This window comes from Penicillium daleae, assembly GCF_028827525.1.
Source record: "Penicillium daleae strain IBT 16125 chromosome Unknown utg000002l_segment0_segment0, whole genome shotgun sequence".
Lineage (NCBI taxonomy): Eukaryota > Fungi > Ascomycota > Eurotiomycetes > Eurotiales > Aspergillaceae > Penicillium > Penicillium daleae.
The window spans coordinates 1,319,943-1,337,077 of record NW_026623150.1 but is presented as its reverse complement, the minus strand read 5'-3'; the positions used below and the strand labels follow the sequence as shown (position 1 = coordinate 1,337,077).

The following is a 17,135-nucleotide window of genomic DNA, read 5'->3' as shown; positions in this document are numbered from 1 at the left end:
GAAGGTTCAAGAACCGCACATTGTCATTGTGTGGCATCATTGTGTGGCACCCTTGGGATCCGCGTCCCATTCCATTCCCTTGGCAGACTCAACCCAGTTATACCAATCTATCTCACTGTCCAAATCCATATTGTTATCACGTGTGCCCAATTCCACATGTTCGAAAAAGTCATCGTTCCACAGCGAAGACATAACTCCATCTCCAACAGGCTGAGTAGAGAGCATATTATCTAGAAATGCGGGGGTTGTGTGCTCGAGAGCTGGTGGCATAGGTGACTCAAATGGCTCTGCTTCGTAGCCACTCGCGTTTAGAGACAAGCCAAGATTCGTAGAAAATGATGCCTCTGGATTATGAGCAGCTCCAACCGTGTAATTCCATGCCTGAGTACTTGGTATCGACGTGCTGTTGGAACTCAAACCCATACCGGGAAGCTCTCCAAGTGATGCACCAGAAATGCTGGTTGTCGACGGCTCTGCAACACATGAACTAACCCCTTGTGTTCGTGACGAAATATCTTGGGTCGGAAAATCAACCAATTGTTTCCATTGTTCGAGGAAAATTCCGGCGGCATTAGATCCGGCCAGAAAATGTCCAGTACTCGAAGGTAGCGGTGCGTTCGAATATTCATTCAGTAATTTCTCCGCATCTGACGTATCATTTCTGAGTCTGTCCAGTTCGGTCTCTCGATGTTTTGTGCCTTTGGCTATCAACTTCCGCAACGGGAACCACACTCGCAAGTCTTTGCGCATTTTGGACTGGTTTGGAATAAGCCAAACACTGTGGAGAGCGGTCCAGGCTCTTTCGACAAGGGGAGACCAGGGTCGGCGATGAATCTCGATCAAAATATAGATAATGGCATGCCAATGCGTATAAGTCTGGAAGATCCAGCGCCATTGTCGGCAGGCCTGCTCAGCGTTAAGAGCGTGGTTATATTCAGCGACTTCAATTGCGGCGACAAGCAGTTTCGTTCTGAGTTGCTCGGACAGTTGTTCACTTGGAGAAGAGAACAGCACTGGTAAGTAGATGAACAACGTCATCTTGGCGACCAGGAGACGAGAGACAGTGACAATAACCCAATAAGATATATTAGGCTCTGTCGAGTAGCGGAGGAAGCCGTCGTCCAATTCTTGGTATATCTTCTGCAGCATATGGTCTTGCTCTTCCAAACTAGGTGCATTCGGTCCACGGACCATCATTCGCTTTGAGAGTTCGCACGTTTTGATCGACACACGTGAGATGGACAAGTCAGTCAACCCCTCACGTTCGGATGGCATTTGTTTTGAATCGGGTTGTATGTCGCTATTGTTTATATTCAGCGGCAACTTTGTGTCGAAGCTGTCCACGGCAATAGTGAACTCGGTCCCTTGATCCTCTGACGCCCTGACATCAAACAGGCACAAGGCCCACCAGACGCGCCGTCGCATCTCAATCTCAAAGGGAGGGAGATTTGCAAAGTTAGAGCCATCCCGATGAAGCCCCAGCGAGATCGCCATTCTGATTGCGATGCCAACCATCATCCACACAAATCTGGGGCTATCATGGCGGCGGGCAAGAGCCAAGAAGTTAACAAGAGCTTGGATGAGAACAAGATCAGGTACATTGAGAAAATCGGCCTTGGCGAGAGCGTGCTCAAGACCTAGACGATACTTCAAATTCAGTTCTGCCTTAGTAGAACCGAAGTTCGTCATCACGTCTTCCTCCTCCATGGACGTCACTGCTGCATAGTAGATCGAGAACATGAGGGCCTCGTTCGCTGGTGTCAGATTAGTCATATCGCCGCGCAAATCTCGAATCATTTTTGTGACACTTGGCACATGAACACTCTGGAGAAATGCGTTGACGTTCTCTGAGAAGACATCTAACAGAAAGGGGATCTGGGAGGGAAGTGGGTGAAAGTCTCGTAGGTCTGGGGTGGAAGGCATCAAGTTATGGCGGAATATGAATGCATTTCGATCTTCAGGCGTACGACCGAGTTCTTGTGTCGATGGAGTTTTCCCAGAGGACCATTCGTCCTCATCGGAGGTATCGAAATCATCTTGAGCCAATCCTTCGGCGTTCATCTTCAGTTCATCCAACTATTGTACAGGTCAGCAAGCGAACCTTGTATAGCAGCGGATCGGGTGTACCTCATCCGTGACACGGGACCAAAAGCCGCTCCCAATATAGCGACTTTGGTTAGCATCTCGAAGGACCAACCTCCCAAATTGCTTCTGTACATTGTCGGAATGTGTCGAGGATGTGCCCGTCGGGTCGCGGGTAGAGCTTCCAGGCGACTGAGCTGCAGAGGAAACGCCAGCAGAATTCGCCCTAGCATTCGCTTCTTCCAGTTGACCACTCAAGTCTCTCACGAGATTCTCAAGCGTTCTTAATCGCTCCATGACATCTTCCGGGGCCGGCTGCGTGATGCGACGGGCCCATCTTGGAGGACGATCTTTAGAGGGGACAACACAGGCAATATTTGCCCGGCGACAGTTGGAGCAAGGTGACTGCTTGTCGCAGCGGACCTTTCGGCTTCGACATACGACACAACTCCGTGGTTTAGAGGTGCGCCCGGCCCCCGGTGTGGATGCTGGCGGTTCGCTCTTTACTGCGGGCGACCTCGCGTTTTTCTCGGCACTTGAGGCCAAGGCGCCCGCGACCGTTGCGCTCGACGACGAAAACGTCGTCTCCATGCGCCCCTGGGAGGTCCTCGCTGCTGGAACTACTGCTGGCTTTGAAATTATCGCTCAGGCTAGCCAGTCGCTCATCCTGACAAGGCTGCTGTTGTGATTGCGCTACTGCTTGTTGGCATCGGGTCATCGCTGCTCCCCAAAGGCGGCTTGGTCCCCTTTGGGTTAGTGGCAATCACCAATACACTGGTTCAGTGGTTATCCATTGACACCTTTTGCCAGTTCCCTTGATCAGGATTTCGGCCATGTCGCTAGATTACCACACTTTGGACTGATACGTCCTCGTTATCTAGGGAAGCGTACTCGTGAATCTAAATAGACCGAATAGACAGCATCACCCAGAGAAGTCTCTATCTTGGGCAGGGCTATAGGTATTTCCCGCAAAGCGGTAGCTACAAACTTAGATTGATATGAACACGCTGGAAAGAGAAATGATACAGACTGAGGTTTCTTTGCTTGCGTGATCTAGGTAATTCAAGCCAAAGCCTGGCCAAAGAACAATTAGTTAACTCGTCCGGGCAAGGAGGCAGGCAGTGCGAGCCTCGCGGGTGGGAATATTGCGCTTCTCGCACTCCGAGAAATACGCGAGGCTAGCCGGAAGCCAAAAAAAGAGCCAAAGGCGGTCCCAAAGCGTGGATATTAGATAAGCAATAGTCAAAGAGCGAGAAAGACGCGAGCTTAACTTTGTGCCTCCTCGTACTCTGAAGCAAGCCACAATAGTTCCCTGGGCACAGGCCGCATACTCGGCCAACGTTCGGCTCGTATCGAAGATTGACTCGGCGGCCACGATGTAGATAAAAGGGCATGAGACGCCCGCCCAATTTCAAGAGCATACCAGACACAATTCAAAGATTATCTTCACAGACCAGCCTTTCATCCTCGGATCTTCTCGATTACCCACCAAAACAACCTTTACAACATGACTTCCAACACCAAGACAGTAGCCTTCTTCGGTGCTAGCACTGGCGTAGGTCTTGCAGCTCTCAAGCATAGCGTGGCAGCAGGCCTGCAATGCACCGCGCTCTGCCGGACTCCATCAAAGCTCGAGGCCATTTTCCCAGCGGGGTCCACGCACAATCTCAAGATCATTAAAGGCGACGCCCATGATATTACCACGGTCACTGAATGCATCCGCACAGAGGATGGCAACCTCGTCGACATGATCATCACCACCATCGGCAGTCGACCAATCTGGTACAAGATGACCATCGAAGACCCCGAGTGCTGCCGCAAAGGCGCGTCTGTCCTCCTGGAAGCAATTGCCCAACTTCGAAGCCAAGGAGCGATCGGCCGTCCCTACATTGTGCCATTCAGCACCACTGGAATGTCCCGATTTGGCCGCGATTATCCCTTGGCCATGTTCCCGATCTATGTTTGGCTGCTCAAGGCTGCCCATGAGGACAAGAAGATCATGGAAGATCGATTCATTGCTAGTGGAGAGACATTCACCATTCTTCGTGGCAGTATTCTGAATGATGGCGAGACGAGAAAGACCGTCCGTGTGGGTATCGAAGATCCCAAGACTGGTCGGGAGTCTACCGAGATTGGATATTTCATCTCAAGGGAGGATTCGGGACGATGGATCTCAGAGAATCTCATTCTGAAGAAGACAAAAGAGTATGAGAACAAGATTCTCATGATTACTACCTGATCGCTGTTCTCGTTTCTCTTGGCGGAGGATGAGTCTGGTTTGGAATATTGTGAATGCTGTCTTTGTTCTTGCGATGTAACTTGTGCGAGTTTTTGATCTTCATATAACTAGATTTACCACTAATAAGCGCCTTGCCATATTTTCAAATACAAGTTTCCTAAATTTAACAACCATTGCGACTGACTCTCTCCTGAAATCGGGATCTCAACTTCCATTTATAGTTCGTCACTGGGGCAGTTAAATGCCTGAGGCTTGAAAGCGCTAGTCCCGATCAGGTATCGATCTGGAGATTCTCGTGCCATCATCCAGCATCAACGTCTCCCTCCGCCGACCCAGACACCCCAGCGTCAATCAAGATGCCATCCTCACTGCGAATGGCCACCGGAATCCTCGGCCGAGCAACCCGCAGCCTGGTCACCATTGAATCTGCCCCGTCCCATCGCATCCTCCCTGCCCTCCGCAACACCTGTCAACCACAATGCCGCGCCTATACACAACCACATCGACCCCGGTACAACCAGAATGTCCAATGCGCATTCGCTGCACGCAATAACTTCTCTACGAGTGCATTCCGAGCTCGCGCGAAGACAATGGGTCAGCTGCGCCAGCGCAACTCGACTGGCCCTTTCTCGTGGAAGGCTGCACTCTTGTTCGTGCTCACAGGCGCGGGTATGATGATCTACTTCCGTGTTGAGAAGGCACGTCTGGAGCGGAAGCGTATTGCAGAGATGAGCAAGGGTGTCGGGAGACCGAAGGTTGGCGGTCCGTTCGTCCTGAAGGACCTGGATGGAAAGGAGTTCACCGAGGAGGATCTGAAGGGCAAATACAGCTTTGTGAGTTTCGTATCGAATCATGCATTATTGTTGGAATGATTGGTGCTAATATAGCTCTTCTCGCGAAACTAGGTCTACTTTGGCTTCACCCACTGCCCCGATATCTGCCCTGACGAGCTGGACAAGATGGCTGAGATCTTTGACAAGGTCAGGGAGGCCACCAAGGACGACAAACTTTTCCTCCCGGTCTTCATTACCTGTGATCCAGCCCGTGACACACCCGAGGTCTTGCGCGAGTACCTGAAGGAGTTCCATCCGGGCATTGTGGGCTTGACTGGTACCTATGAGCAGGTCAAGAACGTTTGCAAGCAGTACCGCGTGTACTTCAGCACGCCTAAAGATGCGAAGCCTGGCGAGGATTACCTTGTGGACCACAGCATCTACTTCTACCTGATGGGTAAGACCTCGCCTTGGACTCGTATTTGACATTTGCTGACCGTTCGCTCTAGATCCCGATAACGATTTTGTCGAGTGCATCGGCCGACAGGATACCCCCGAGTCTGCCTCCAAGGTCATCCTTGAGCACATCAGCGACTGGAAGAGAGAAGGCAAGCCCTTGAAGCTTGAGTAATTGTCCTCGAGCTGTGTATGAAAACTGTATTATATCACTCTCCAATACCAATACCCTGCTCACTAGACTCCGTCCGACAGTTACCCAATGCTTCATGGTATAAAGTTCTTTCGCCAAACCCACGTATACCAAGTCCATGTAGGTATGCAATGTAAATCAGCGCCCTCCTCACCACGGTAAGGTCCCCAAATGGAAAAGCAAAACACCCCAGTTCGCCAAGCCCTCCGCCCAGTCAACCATCTTTATCCCCCTTAAGAGCCATCTTTCCTAATCAAATTCCCCTCCGCATCCCGATCCGCATTAGCCCTCCACTCCATGCCCCCATCAACAAACTCCTCCCTCTTCCAAATCTCCGCCCTCTCCTTACAAGCCTCCAAAATCTCCTCACCCGCCCTCCAAGCCGCAGCACGATGTCCCGCACTCACGGCAATCGCAATAGAAGCCTCTCCGATAGGCACAACCCCCAGACGGTGCGCAATACTCACACCCTTGAGTTGGTGCTTGGTGACGGCGGCCTCCGCGATCGCCGTTAACGTCTTCAGCACGAGGGGTGGGTATGTGGTATAGCTCAGCTGGGAGACGGAGCGGCCTTCGAAGGTATCGCGTGTGGTGCCGAGGAAGAGGGTATTTGCTCCTGCGGCGGGGGGAGGATGTTTGCGCGAGGTAGGTGTTGGCATCGAGTGGGGAGTAGGTTAGTGTGAGGTGGATGTTTTGCGTGGCATCGTGCTGGGTGCGTGGGTAGGTGGACGGGTCCAGGTGTGCTGGGAGAGAGGCTCCTTCGGTTGTCATTGTGTGTGCATGTGTATGGAGGGGGAAAGTGTGTAGATCAAGGTTCAAGTCGAGTTCACCGGTTTGTTGCCCACTTTCGTAGTGTCTCTTATCGATTGCGGGGAACTGGTGGATAAGTGCGGCCGCGGCCATGACGGAGTCCACCGAAGGGCGGAACGGGATTCTGTTAGAAATTCTAGGAAAACATTCTACAGTGTATATAGCCTTGCTTCATTCTCAAATATCGCTATGGTACCACTGATGACCCATCGTATCTACACAAGGAGCACAAACGTCTCATAAGGTCGGAGGGCATATTTCCCTCCAGAGAAACGCTTCGATGCCTCAGCCGATCGCTCGTAGTTATTCAACAGAACGCTCTTGACGGCACAAATTCCATTGCTCAGCGCATCCCAAGTGGCATTGTTCTCAGTCCAGTTGCACAGAATCAGAGCCTTCTGGTCCTCGTACTGGCGAGTATATGCAAAGACCTCCTGACTTGGGGCGTCCACGATCTTCCAGTCTCCGTAAACAAAAAGGTCCAGGTGCTTCTTGCGCAGGTTCAGCACAGATGCCCAGAAGTGGTAGATGGAGTTGGGATCTTTGACTGCTGCTGCGGCATTGACTCGAACGTAGTCATCGTTCACGGACATCCAAGGCCTAACTTTGGGACTTGTGAAGCCACCATTGGGTGCATCAGTCCACTGAACAGGAGTGCGTGCATTGTCGCGGGACTTTTTCCGATACTCTTGAAGGGCAATTTGCTGGGCGTTCGTGTCGAAGTGCTTGTTCTTGATCAATCTATGGAGTATTTCTTAGCTACCATTAGCAGAAGTGAAAGTCCTCGAAAAACTCACCTATTCCAATGGTTGAGACAGTCAATGTCCTTGTACTCTTCGATGCTCCATCTAGCAGGGACGTTCCGCATTCCTAGCTCTTGACCTTGGTAGATAAACGGTGTGCCAGACTGCAGGGCCAATGCAACTGCTAACATCTTGCCCGCGATAACACGGTGCTTCTCATCGGCATTGGTGTATCGATCAATCGACCGTGGCTGATCATGATTCTCCCAATAGAGAGCATTCCAACCATCATTCTCATACATGAAGGTCTGCCATCGCTGGAAAAAGTCCTTCAGATCAGTCAACTTCCAACTACCAGGTTCGAATTTATCGAACTCTCCGTGGTCAATGTCCACATGCTCGAAGTTGAAGATCATGTTGATCTCGTTGCGATCGAACTGCACAGCTCGAAGCACTTCTGTCTCATCTTTGACAAAAGGCATTTCACCGACGCTGAAAGCATCGTATTCTTTGAGAATCTTGCCAATTTCTTGCAAATACTCGTGCAGACGAGGCCCGTTGGCATAGTATTTGTCTCCCCATTGCCAAGGGGTTCGTGGGTCTTTCACGGGTGCATCAGGGAATCGTTGATCTTTACTGATGAAGTTGATGACGTCCATTCGGAAGCCATCGCATCCCTTGTCCAGCCAGAAACGGATAATATCGTGGACCGCCTTGCGCACTGGGGGGTGCTCCCAGTTAAGATCTGGCTGCTCGGTGGCATACAGATGAAGGTAATACTCGTCCGTGAGTTCATCATACTGCCAAGCACTACCTAAAAGGCCGTAGTCAGCACCTATTTCGGTCATCCATGGTATTAACTAGCGTTCCATACCTTGGAAATGAGAAACCCAGTTATTTGGAGGATGGCGGTTGCCTTGCTCATCGTACTTTGCAGGCTTCCAAATGTACCATTGACGGTATTCGCTATCTCGCGAGCTTCGGGACTGTTTGAACCACTCATGCTGGTCGCTAGTGTGGTTAACCACCAGATCCATGAGAAGCTTCATTCCACGCTGATGACATCCTTGGATCAGCTTCTCAACATCTGCGACCGTGCCGTACTCGTCGGCAATGCTGTAGTAATCGGCAATGTCATAGCCCATATCGACCTGCGGGGACTTGTATGAAGGGCACAGCCAGACAATGTCGACCCCAATGTCCTTGATGTAGTCGAGCTGAGAGATAATTCCAGGAATGTCCCCGATTCCATCATCGTTCGAGTCCTTGAATGATGCCGGCCAGATCTGATACACCGAGCACTCTTTCCACCACGCACGGTGGTTTCGGTTCGCAGATGGCGACATCAGGGTATGTTGCTAAAGGAATGGTAGCGGGTCAATGAGTCTCAAAGCCGACGGGAGTGGTTTGAAAGATTGAAATTTGAACTGAGGGGTTAGTTGTTAGCTCTCTGGGTAAATCGAGGGCCGTGGTATCAGGGACTGGAGGGCAGCAGCCAATCGCCCATATCAGAGCTCACACATTGCATCCCACCGCGGGGCTTTGTGGAGAATCGCCTCTAAATAGATGATATCTGGCGCTGATCAGTTGGGTCTGGTTGTGCCTATCAGGTACATCCGTCATTTTGACTGCAACATGAGCTGTGGGCTTGAACTAATGATATGTCCTGAGCTCAGGAATGTGGTGGATCGTCCCCACCACCGGGGCCCGTCATCCTCGGAGATGATGCAACACCCAAGGAAGAGCGGCCTCAGATACGGATCAATGATCCGAGCAGGGCTTTTCAATTTTTGAAGGAGTGAACCCCGACTTGATTTAGCATTCATTATCTATCTTTTTATACAGCTTGAACAAATTTACTGGCGGGTCTGTACCGGGTAGCCACTCTAGAAATGTAAATGTATATTCCCGCTGGAGTGAGTTGTGTTGAAAGACACGCGATTGGATCAATGGAGGTCCCTATACATTTCCGCCGATCATCGTACGGCTCGAAGTGTGAAGATACTCCAATAAGTCTATATTTTCAAGAAGCATTGCAGTTTGAGGCAAAAAGCTCTGTTTTGACCAGACTCATCGATTTGTGAGACCAAAAGTCTCGGATAGGTAGAAGCTGCACCAAACAAATGATATGGAGGCGGTCAGCATTCTGCCGGGAGCTATCGTGCATCGGCCAAGCTTGAGCTCTCTTCAATGAACAAACACCTTTGATGGCCGTTAAGGATGGCGCCTCCTTACCCAGACGATAGCCGACCATACTCAGGCCCGTCCCGCCGAGGCTACCCCCCTCGAGACGATCGGGACGGCCGCATGTACGATGATCGCTCTCGCTCACGCTCGCCTGGCGGTATTCGCTCCTCCCCGCATGGAAATGGTGCTTGAGCCATGGCCAGTGGACTCGGAGAAAGCCCGAGTCCTCCCTTTGAATCTTTAGAGTTGTCGCTAATATTCTTCCATCGGTCTTGGGGAATGAAGACCATTCTCGCTCGCCTCCCCAACGAACAGCAGATCGCAGGCACGAGTACTCCAGGGACAGAGATGCTGGATCCCACTATGACGACCGGGATCGGGCTGACTATCGTCAGCGATCGCCTCCGCGGCGAGGAAGACAAGGGTATCGAGATCGAGATCGCGAGGGATATCTATCGCCGGATTATACCCACGGTGGGAGTTACAGTCGCAGTCGCAGCCCGCGTCGAGGACAGTCTGGATTAGGGCTGGAGAGCCGGGAGATTATGATGGAAGGCTTCCCTGTGGATATGACAGAAGACGATGTGAGTCCAATCCATAGCAGGCTACTGAACAAATGGAGCCTCGAGTATGTGCTGACCATCGTTGGTAAATTAGATCGGAGACGAGCTTCAGAACGCGTACCAAATTAGTGGCTTGGAAGAAATTCGAGTGATTCGAGATCGACAAACGAGTGAGTGAAGAGATTGCAATATTTGGCATTAAAGTCCATTTTGTTGATCAAAAGTTATGTGTAGAGGTGTCACGGCAGCTGGGATTCCTGCGATTTCACTCTGTCAACGACTCCAGGGCTTTCCTAGAACAGAATCACCCCTTCATTTATCTGTATGGGCCGTCCGCGGGAGATAACGATCGGAGCACAAAAGTTCGCATAGCATACAGTCGTGAGAGAGAAGACAGGAATCGAGGAAAAGCCGAAGGCGATTGGACCTGTCGCATGGTAAGATTGCCACGTCTTGAGCACAGCACCTGGATTGAGAGCTGACAACGGGATTCAGTGTGCTGTCGTCAACTTCGCGACTCGACCAAAGTGTTTCCGCTGTAATGCTCCTCGTCCAGGTATGTTCTATCTTTCCCAGTAGTGCAATTCCTAATCTAACAAAAACAGCGGCAGAGGTTGTGCCCCTGGCCCACCTGGTGTTCCAGCCCCGAAGGTCGTGAACAATGGTGACAACGATGCTGCCCCGGAAAACCAACCGTCTCAATTCCTTCTTTTCCGAGGTCTGGAGTCTTCAGTGACAGAGGAGCTTCTAGCTAAAGGTGTTGCCAAGCTGTATCGACCCGCCGGCGGAAACAATGATGGCACTCCATCAAGTACTCAAAAGAAAGGGGCTAAAGTTGCGTCGACGACTGGAGACGCCAACCTTGGAGCCCGAGAAGGCTCCATCCGGCGTGTACTTCTAGTTCGCGACCGGAAGACGAACGAAAGCTGGCGCTTTGGGTTCGCTGAGTTCGCCAATGTATTGGTATGCAGATATCAGTTCACATACTTTTTGGCATTCGCTGACCTGACCCCATACAGGATGCGCAAGCGGCAATGACACGGTTGAACTCATTTGACAAATTCACGATCTCGTCCAGGCCTGTCATGGTCAGCTATATCCATGCAGGCGTTTTCGTGCCAGTTATGGATCCGAAGCCCAGCACGGCTCACTTCACATTCAGCCCGCTATCTAATCCTTCTGTGAAACTCATGTACTGGGATGACGAAGGATATGTCACTGAGCTGATGCTAACATCAGCCGAAGACGATATGGGCCAAGATCAAGCGAAGGGTGCGAAACCTTCGAGCCAGCGAGAACAGAATGAAACCAAGAGCACCAGAGATGCCGAAAAAGCCAAGAAAAGGAAGGCTGATGCAGCCGCAAGCGCGAGTGCAAAGAAGCTTGCCATGCCGTCGCACCTGCAATTTTGGAGTAACCGCCATGCCGAGCTTCACGGCATTGCAAAAGACGGTGATGAAAATCCTGCGGAGGGTGAATCAGAGAAAGGGGGGTTGTCCACTGACGCAAACGCACCGCCTACACAGTCATATGCCGATCTCAACCGGAATTGCTGCTATCTTTGCATGCGGCAATTCAAGAGTTCTGCCAATGTTAATCGTCACGAACGACTTAGCCAGCTCCACCAAGATAATCTACAGAGCGAGGAGGCGAAAGCGCGAGGAATGGCTAAGCTTGTCAAGCATGGAATCGTTCAGCAGTCTTCCGAATATCGTGACCGTGCAAAAGAACGCCGCCAAGCATTTGGTCGTACCAAGACCGGAACTCGACAAAAGCCAGCAGCACCCAAGGAAGAGGAGGCACCGCCACTGCAGACAGCCTCGAAGGGTGCTTCTCTCCTGAGCAAGATGGGCTGGTCAGCAGGCTCCGGTCTAGGTGCACAGGGCACCGGCGTGACGGCTCCTATCGCCACGGAAGTTTATGCACAGGGTGTTGGTTTAGGCGCACAAGGAGGCAAACTGGGCGATGCCGTGGAAGAGGCGGGCCGAAATACTAGAGGACGATATGATGAATTCTTGGAGAAGACCAAGGAGACAGCCCGCCAACGCTATGATCAGATGAATCAGTGATCTTCAACCGGCGTAGCCCGGCCTCCGATCGAAAACTTTGTACTATAACGATATCCTCAAATCGATGAAGATATGAGCTCAAACAGGAAAGCACTACAGACGAAAAGTCCCTCTTGTCAGTCATGATGGTATTGCAGTATAGCAGCCAACGCCTGATGGTCATGCTCCAGTATATCAGAATGCAAATTGATGTACAGGGTAGTATCGTATAAAATCCATGAGCAGAGTGTATCCAAACAAACCAGTCCCCCCAATTGACTCAATTAGTCTCCTCGCTTTGACCCGCCGCCCGTTTCTTCGCCTTCTCCTTCTCCAGCTGTTTATCAAATCGGTCACCAAGGACACTGGACACCCACTCGGCGACGTCTTTCTCAAGCTGTTCATCAGACTTTCCAGCCGCCACTCCCTCCAAAGAACCCCGCATGAGCCTCCGCATATCCTCAAGCCCATTGACATTCAGAGCGCACATCACACCACCTGTAGCCATCATACTGAATGAAATCACATTGAGTGTAGCCAGGTTGAGCGCCTCGAACGCCTCCATCCCCCCGTTGACATTTGGTTGGAAGTATATCGAGCTGGAGTAGTAGGGAGGGATGCAGGCGAGGCGTTTCCTGATGTTGGCACGACGTGTGATGTAAACGGAGAGGGCGAAGAAGGCCATGCCGCCGCAGAAGAGTTTGAGGTTGGTTCGATCGGAGGGTGTGGATTGTTGGACTATTTGTTGTGGTGGGGAGGGTGGATTTGCGGGTGAGGGCGGCGTTGGGGCCTGTTGATCAGGGCTTGGTGTTTCTTTTGATTGATTGTTTGATGCATCGGTGTTGGATTTGGAGCTGGAGCCCCAGCCGAAGTAGGAAAGCATTGTGACAGGCAATGGCAGGACAGATGTCTGAGTTTGCGGAGATGAGATTCCTCAGAAGTGGGAGGATTGACTTGGTGCGCGAGAGGGATCGTGAGGCAATCGAGTGACTCCGGAACTGTAAAGTTGAAGCACCCAAGAGAATGTGTTTGTCAGGTTGGACAATGCAAGGAGTGACTTTGCTTCCTCAACCAGAGATGTCGACGGCGCGGCAGATCTGCGGAGGCGGAGCCATCCATCCAGGTCACGTGAACATCTAGGCTGCGAAACCGAGTGGACAACCGACATTTACATATTCTCATTTCCCTTGGCGACTGAACAAATGATCCAGTAGGTATATGAGCGGGAATTCTCACACTTATACCGATGTTCACTCTTGGCAAAGTTCAAGCCCGCGGACGATATTGGACATGCCCGAATGTATAGTAGGCGCATCGGAGGCTGGACAGGAAGCAACCCGAGCAGTGCGAGAACTGTGAGCTAGCTCAACCCATTTTGCGCCTCCCGCTATGGTCTATAGTGGAAAGCCAAGTACAGGATGTCGGAATTGTCGGCAGCGGCATATTAAGGTACACATCGAACTAACCCGGCATGAACCGGCAAGGCTGAGGCTAACGAGTTCAAGTGCGATGAGACCCGTCCACATTGTCGGGCATGTACCCGGACAGGGCGTACATGTCCTGGATATTTGCATCCATTCGATGTAATCCTGCGAGACCAGACATCGTCGTTCATAAAAACTGCGAGATCCTCGCCTACCTCTAGTGACAAATCGCCTAAACCAAGCAATGAGTCTGACGAATCAACGTCAGAAGAGACCATGGCGCTTTCTCTTTCAAGGCATCATTCCCCTGCGAGGCCGATAAAAGCAGTGTCTTCCTGGCCGCCCCCATTGGGACCGGTAGACCTCTATCAGCCTATGGAAGACACGATTGTTCCCTTGTTATTCAATTCCTATCTGTACTTGCCGAAAGACCCTCACATTCGCGATGGGTTCATGGAAATTCTGCCCGGAATGTTTTCAAATACCCAGCCCGGATCATATCTTCATACCAGCACTTTGGCTGTTGCGTTCTTTACGGTGGCTGCATGGACCGGGCAAGCCCCGTTACTGCGCGCTTCAGAGCGGTACTTCACCAAGGCCTTGCCGAAAATTCGAGATGCTCTGCGCACGAACGACGACTCGGAGTTTGATAATATTCTGGTATCTATTCTTTTACTATCCACATATGAGGTAAGACTCTTTCGTAACTTACATGTCGTTTGGAACGGAAAGGTTGATTGACTATGATAGGAATTCGTGGCCATCAAAGACTGGGAAATGCCTCTTAAAGCTCACCTGAGGGGCGCAATAGCTCTAATAAACGAGAAAAGGACTAAAAGAATGGATTCTCAATCTTCAACAATCTACGATGCCGTGGAATCACAAATCGTAAGTCTTCCTGCTATACTCGAAACCATATATCGAACTCTAATCAAACAAGCTATAGATCAAGACCACTCGAGGTCTGGATAACCCAATGGTTCCAACACCACAGGTCTGGCCATTGTCTCAGACTGCTAGCATGCCTCCCTCGCCGCGTGCTCTACTTTCCTCTGCCGCATCGGAACTCGTCAATCTACGATCCGCATGGGAGCGGATGATGAGCCAGCCAGCTATGGAAGAAGAAGCCACTACAATCCTTGGCAAAGCCAATGAACTTGATATAAAGCTCATTTCGTGGTCATACCAGGTCCCACCGCACTGGATGCCAGTCGCTGCAACCATAATTCCCCAGTGTGTTCGAAATGCGGGAATCTGGCACAACCGATGTGACTGCTACTCGAGTATGTGTATTGCAGCGACATGGAATACATTCCGTGACTGTCGCCTTGTTCTACAAACCATCATGCTCAGTTGCCTGCGCATACTCTACTTGCAAGATCCCGGCTGCAGACGGGTCACTGCAATTCAGGATACAATCCGCGGTATTGCGGATGACATATGTGCAACCGTACCATTCTTCCTCGGTAGTCAAAGCGAATCTATTCGCATGAAATATGGTCTTGTCGAGTACCCATACGCTGAAACAAGGCCGGTCACTCTCACGCACAAGCAGTCGGCACCTCTGATCGGTGCTTGGCACATGTTCGGTTATTTGAGAAACCTTCAGAGCGCTGATCTTAATCTGCCTGGAGCCCAGCAGGTCTGGCTCAAAGAGCAGATGGAGAGAATATTGGTCATTTACTTCCAAAAATAGATTCATTTCGTTAAATTACCACTACATGAATTAACAAATCGCCCCACATGGGCGTTTTTGACTTTGCTTTACACCTAAACTTTTTCATGCACAGTTCTCTTAGATACTGAATAGCCTAGGGATGGCAAGCCGTTGTCCTTATTGAAAATCGAAGTCCATGGCAAATACCGAGTGAAAAGCAATTTGAAACTGCAAGATAAAAATCCAAAATTCCAAATCAAAGATGCCGGTGGGAGATTGTCTTTAAACGAATTCTCACGACCCCAAATTCATCAAGAGCCCCAAATTTGCTGTGGTTCCTCCGAAGCACAGCAACATCACCAGCTCAAAACTCGTCTCAGCTCGGCAGGGGAGAGAACCTCAGCCAAAAGAGGTCTTGCCGCCTCATGTTCCTGGTAAAGCTTAGCTAGGTAAGGGAAGCTTTTATCTGCTAGCCTCTTGGGAGCGCGCTTGACGATGTCGTTTTGCCCGAAGCTATTGGAGGGCTGCCATGATGTCGATGAGGTGGGACTGCGCCCGTATTTTGCTTCCTGGTTTGCCGGCCAGAATGGCATTATACCAGGGGCCCAGCTTGTTCAGGACCAGAATAGCAAGGCACATGAGTTTTACTACGGAATCTCGTAAGCAATAGTCTGGTTGAGAGTCATTCAGAACTTACTAGGAACCTGGCCGGAACGATCGGGGAGGTCTTTGGGGATAGCAGTGAACGTTAAAGCAGTCTGGGCTGGCGATGGAGGGGCCCAACCAGATGAATGTTCAATGAAATACAGTGGTGTTCCATAAGTTTGCAACACCCGAAAAAGTTCAAACCCATCTCATCAGCTATACTTTGAAAGACAAGTTGAAACACAGATGCCGGGAATATCTAGAAAGAGTGTTCAAAAGACATTCAGAGAGATCCGTTAAAAACATAAAATCGAGGCATATTCTGATGGCCTGTTTTCTTGGTCCCTGGTTTCAGACTCTTGAACTGCCACTGTAGACCTGTACACCCAAGCCGCAGGAGCTGTAATGGTAACCGTTGACTCCGATCTTAATGAACTCCGGAATTGACACTAAAGCGAACTCGGGGTTTCTTTTCGGTGACCACATCGACTCCCTGGACGTATGGTAGTATGTATATGACGTCTGGTGAGTCTATCGGAACGCAGTACAGTAGTGACACGTTGGGCACCGATGAGGCCGGCGGCGAAACCGCCACAGAAAACGTGTTTAAAACCATTCTCACGAAGAATTTCTGCCATGCGGCTTGTTGTGATGTCAAGATGCTGGTATTCAACTCGATACGGTGGCGCCATCTTGACCGAATCGTAATGTCGAGGATATGGGAGCGATTCCCGAGGAAATCGAAGGGCTTGGATAGAAAGAAGAGAGAGAGTGTGTGGTGATAGAGTAGAGAATAGTCATAGAGTAGAGAGTAGTGATAGAGAAGAGACAAGTAATAGAAAATAAATATAGGGATCTAGGAGAATAGAGAGATGGGTGATGAAGAAAAGGGAAGGAGAGAAGGAAGTGGATAGGAGAAGGACTGTGGACGATTGTGGTTTGAGGAAAAAGAAGGGGCGAGAAGAGGAATGCAGATGAAGCAAGTTTGACCAGGCAGTGCCGAAGGAGACTTGCTCTTGATTGTTCCCTCAGCCTACTATCTTCCTTCAAGTTTCCAAATCTTTCCAAGTTTCCACTCCACTTGTTCTGCAACCTTTCACCATACACGATGAGAACGATGTCTGTGAGCGTCGGCGCGCTCCTACTCCTACCTGCCCATTAGCCCTGGAGGAAATCGCAGCAGCTTTATCAAGCCAGGTTAATACCGACGTCTCTCAGAACACAGAAGAAGGGACCATAGATCATAAGGATGATGGCCGGGATCCACTGCCAGATCGGTGACGGCAGCCGAATTCGAGTTGAAAAGGACCTTTTA

At 50.6% G+C, this 17,135-nt stretch overlaps 8 protein-coding genes across 8 annotated transcripts; 4 read left to right on the top strand and 4 right to left on the bottom strand.

Moving 5' to 3' along the window:
* Positions 1 to 36: 36 nt before the first annotated feature.
* Positions 37 to 2,673, bottom strand: N7458_001503 (uncharacterized protein; the record flags this gene model as incomplete). The annotated part of the gene is made up of 2 exons (XM_056904886.1): positions 37 to 2,076; positions 2,128 to 2,673. 2 exons carry the CDS (start codon positions 2,671 to 2,673, stop codon positions 37 to 39), a joined length of 2,586 nt encoding a protein of 861 aa, XP_056768993.1.
* A 916-nt stretch (positions 2,674 to 3,589) lies between these two features.
* N7458_001502 (NAD(P)-dependent oxidoreductase) lies at positions 3,590 to 4,321 on the top strand (the record flags this gene model as incomplete). The annotated part of the gene is made up of 1 exon (XM_056904885.1): positions 3,590 to 4,321. The coding sequence occupies one exon, from the start codon at positions 3,590 to 3,592 to the stop codon at positions 4,319 to 4,321; it is 732 nt and encodes a 243-aa protein (XP_056768992.1).
* A 356-nt stretch (positions 4,322 to 4,677) lies between these two features.
* On the top strand, positions 4,678 to 5,725 carry N7458_001501 (SCO family protein; the record flags this gene model as incomplete). The annotated part of the gene is made up of 3 exons (XM_056904884.1): positions 4,678 to 5,154; positions 5,227 to 5,551; positions 5,604 to 5,725. 3 exons carry the CDS (start codon positions 4,678 to 4,680, stop codon positions 5,723 to 5,725), a joined length of 924 nt encoding a protein of 307 aa, XP_056768991.1.
* A 251-nt stretch (positions 5,726 to 5,976) lies between these two features.
* N7458_001500 (molybdopterin synthase catalytic subunit) lies at positions 5,977 to 6,402 on the bottom strand (the record flags this gene model as incomplete). The annotated part of the gene is made up of 1 exon (XM_056904883.1): positions 5,977 to 6,402. The coding sequence occupies one exon, from the start codon at positions 6,400 to 6,402 to the stop codon at positions 5,977 to 5,979; it is 426 nt and encodes a 141-aa protein (XP_056768990.1).
* A 366-nt stretch (positions 6,403 to 6,768) lies between these two features.
* On the bottom strand, positions 6,769 to 8,642 carry N7458_001499 (glycoside hydrolase family 13 protein; the record flags this gene model as incomplete). Its single annotated transcript, XM_056904882.1, has 3 exons — positions 6,769 to 7,294; positions 7,351 to 8,110; positions 8,171 to 8,642. 3 exons carry the CDS (start codon positions 8,640 to 8,642, stop codon positions 6,769 to 6,771), a joined length of 1,758 nt encoding a protein of 585 aa, XP_056768989.1.
* An 874-nt stretch (positions 8,643 to 9,516) lies between these two features.
* Positions 9,517 to 12,115, top strand: N7458_001498 (putative G-patch domain protein; the record flags this gene model as incomplete). Its single annotated transcript, XM_056904881.1, has 7 exons — positions 9,517 to 9,640; positions 9,769 to 10,067; positions 10,141 to 10,216; positions 10,281 to 10,483; positions 10,542 to 10,602; positions 10,660 to 11,009; positions 11,066 to 12,115. The coding sequence occupies 7 exons, from the start codon at positions 9,517 to 9,519 to the stop codon at positions 12,113 to 12,115; spliced, it is 2,163 nt and encodes a 720-aa protein (XP_056768988.1).
* Positions 12,116 to 12,374: 259 nt separating this feature from the next.
* Positions 12,375 to 12,977, bottom strand: N7458_001497 (uncharacterized protein; the record flags this gene model as incomplete). Its single annotated transcript, XM_056904880.1, has 1 exon — positions 12,375 to 12,977. One exon carries the CDS (start codon positions 12,975 to 12,977, stop codon positions 12,375 to 12,377), a length of 603 nt encoding a protein of 200 aa, XP_056768987.1.
* A 916-nt stretch (positions 12,978 to 13,893) lies between these two features.
* On the top strand, positions 13,894 to 15,214 carry N7458_001496 (uncharacterized protein; the record flags this gene model as incomplete). Its single annotated transcript, XM_056904879.1, has 3 exons — positions 13,894 to 14,208; positions 14,269 to 14,406; positions 14,465 to 15,214. 3 exons carry the CDS (start codon positions 13,894 to 13,896, stop codon positions 15,212 to 15,214), a joined length of 1,203 nt encoding a protein of 400 aa, XP_056768986.1.
* Positions 15,215 to 17,135: the final 1,921 nt, after the last annotated feature.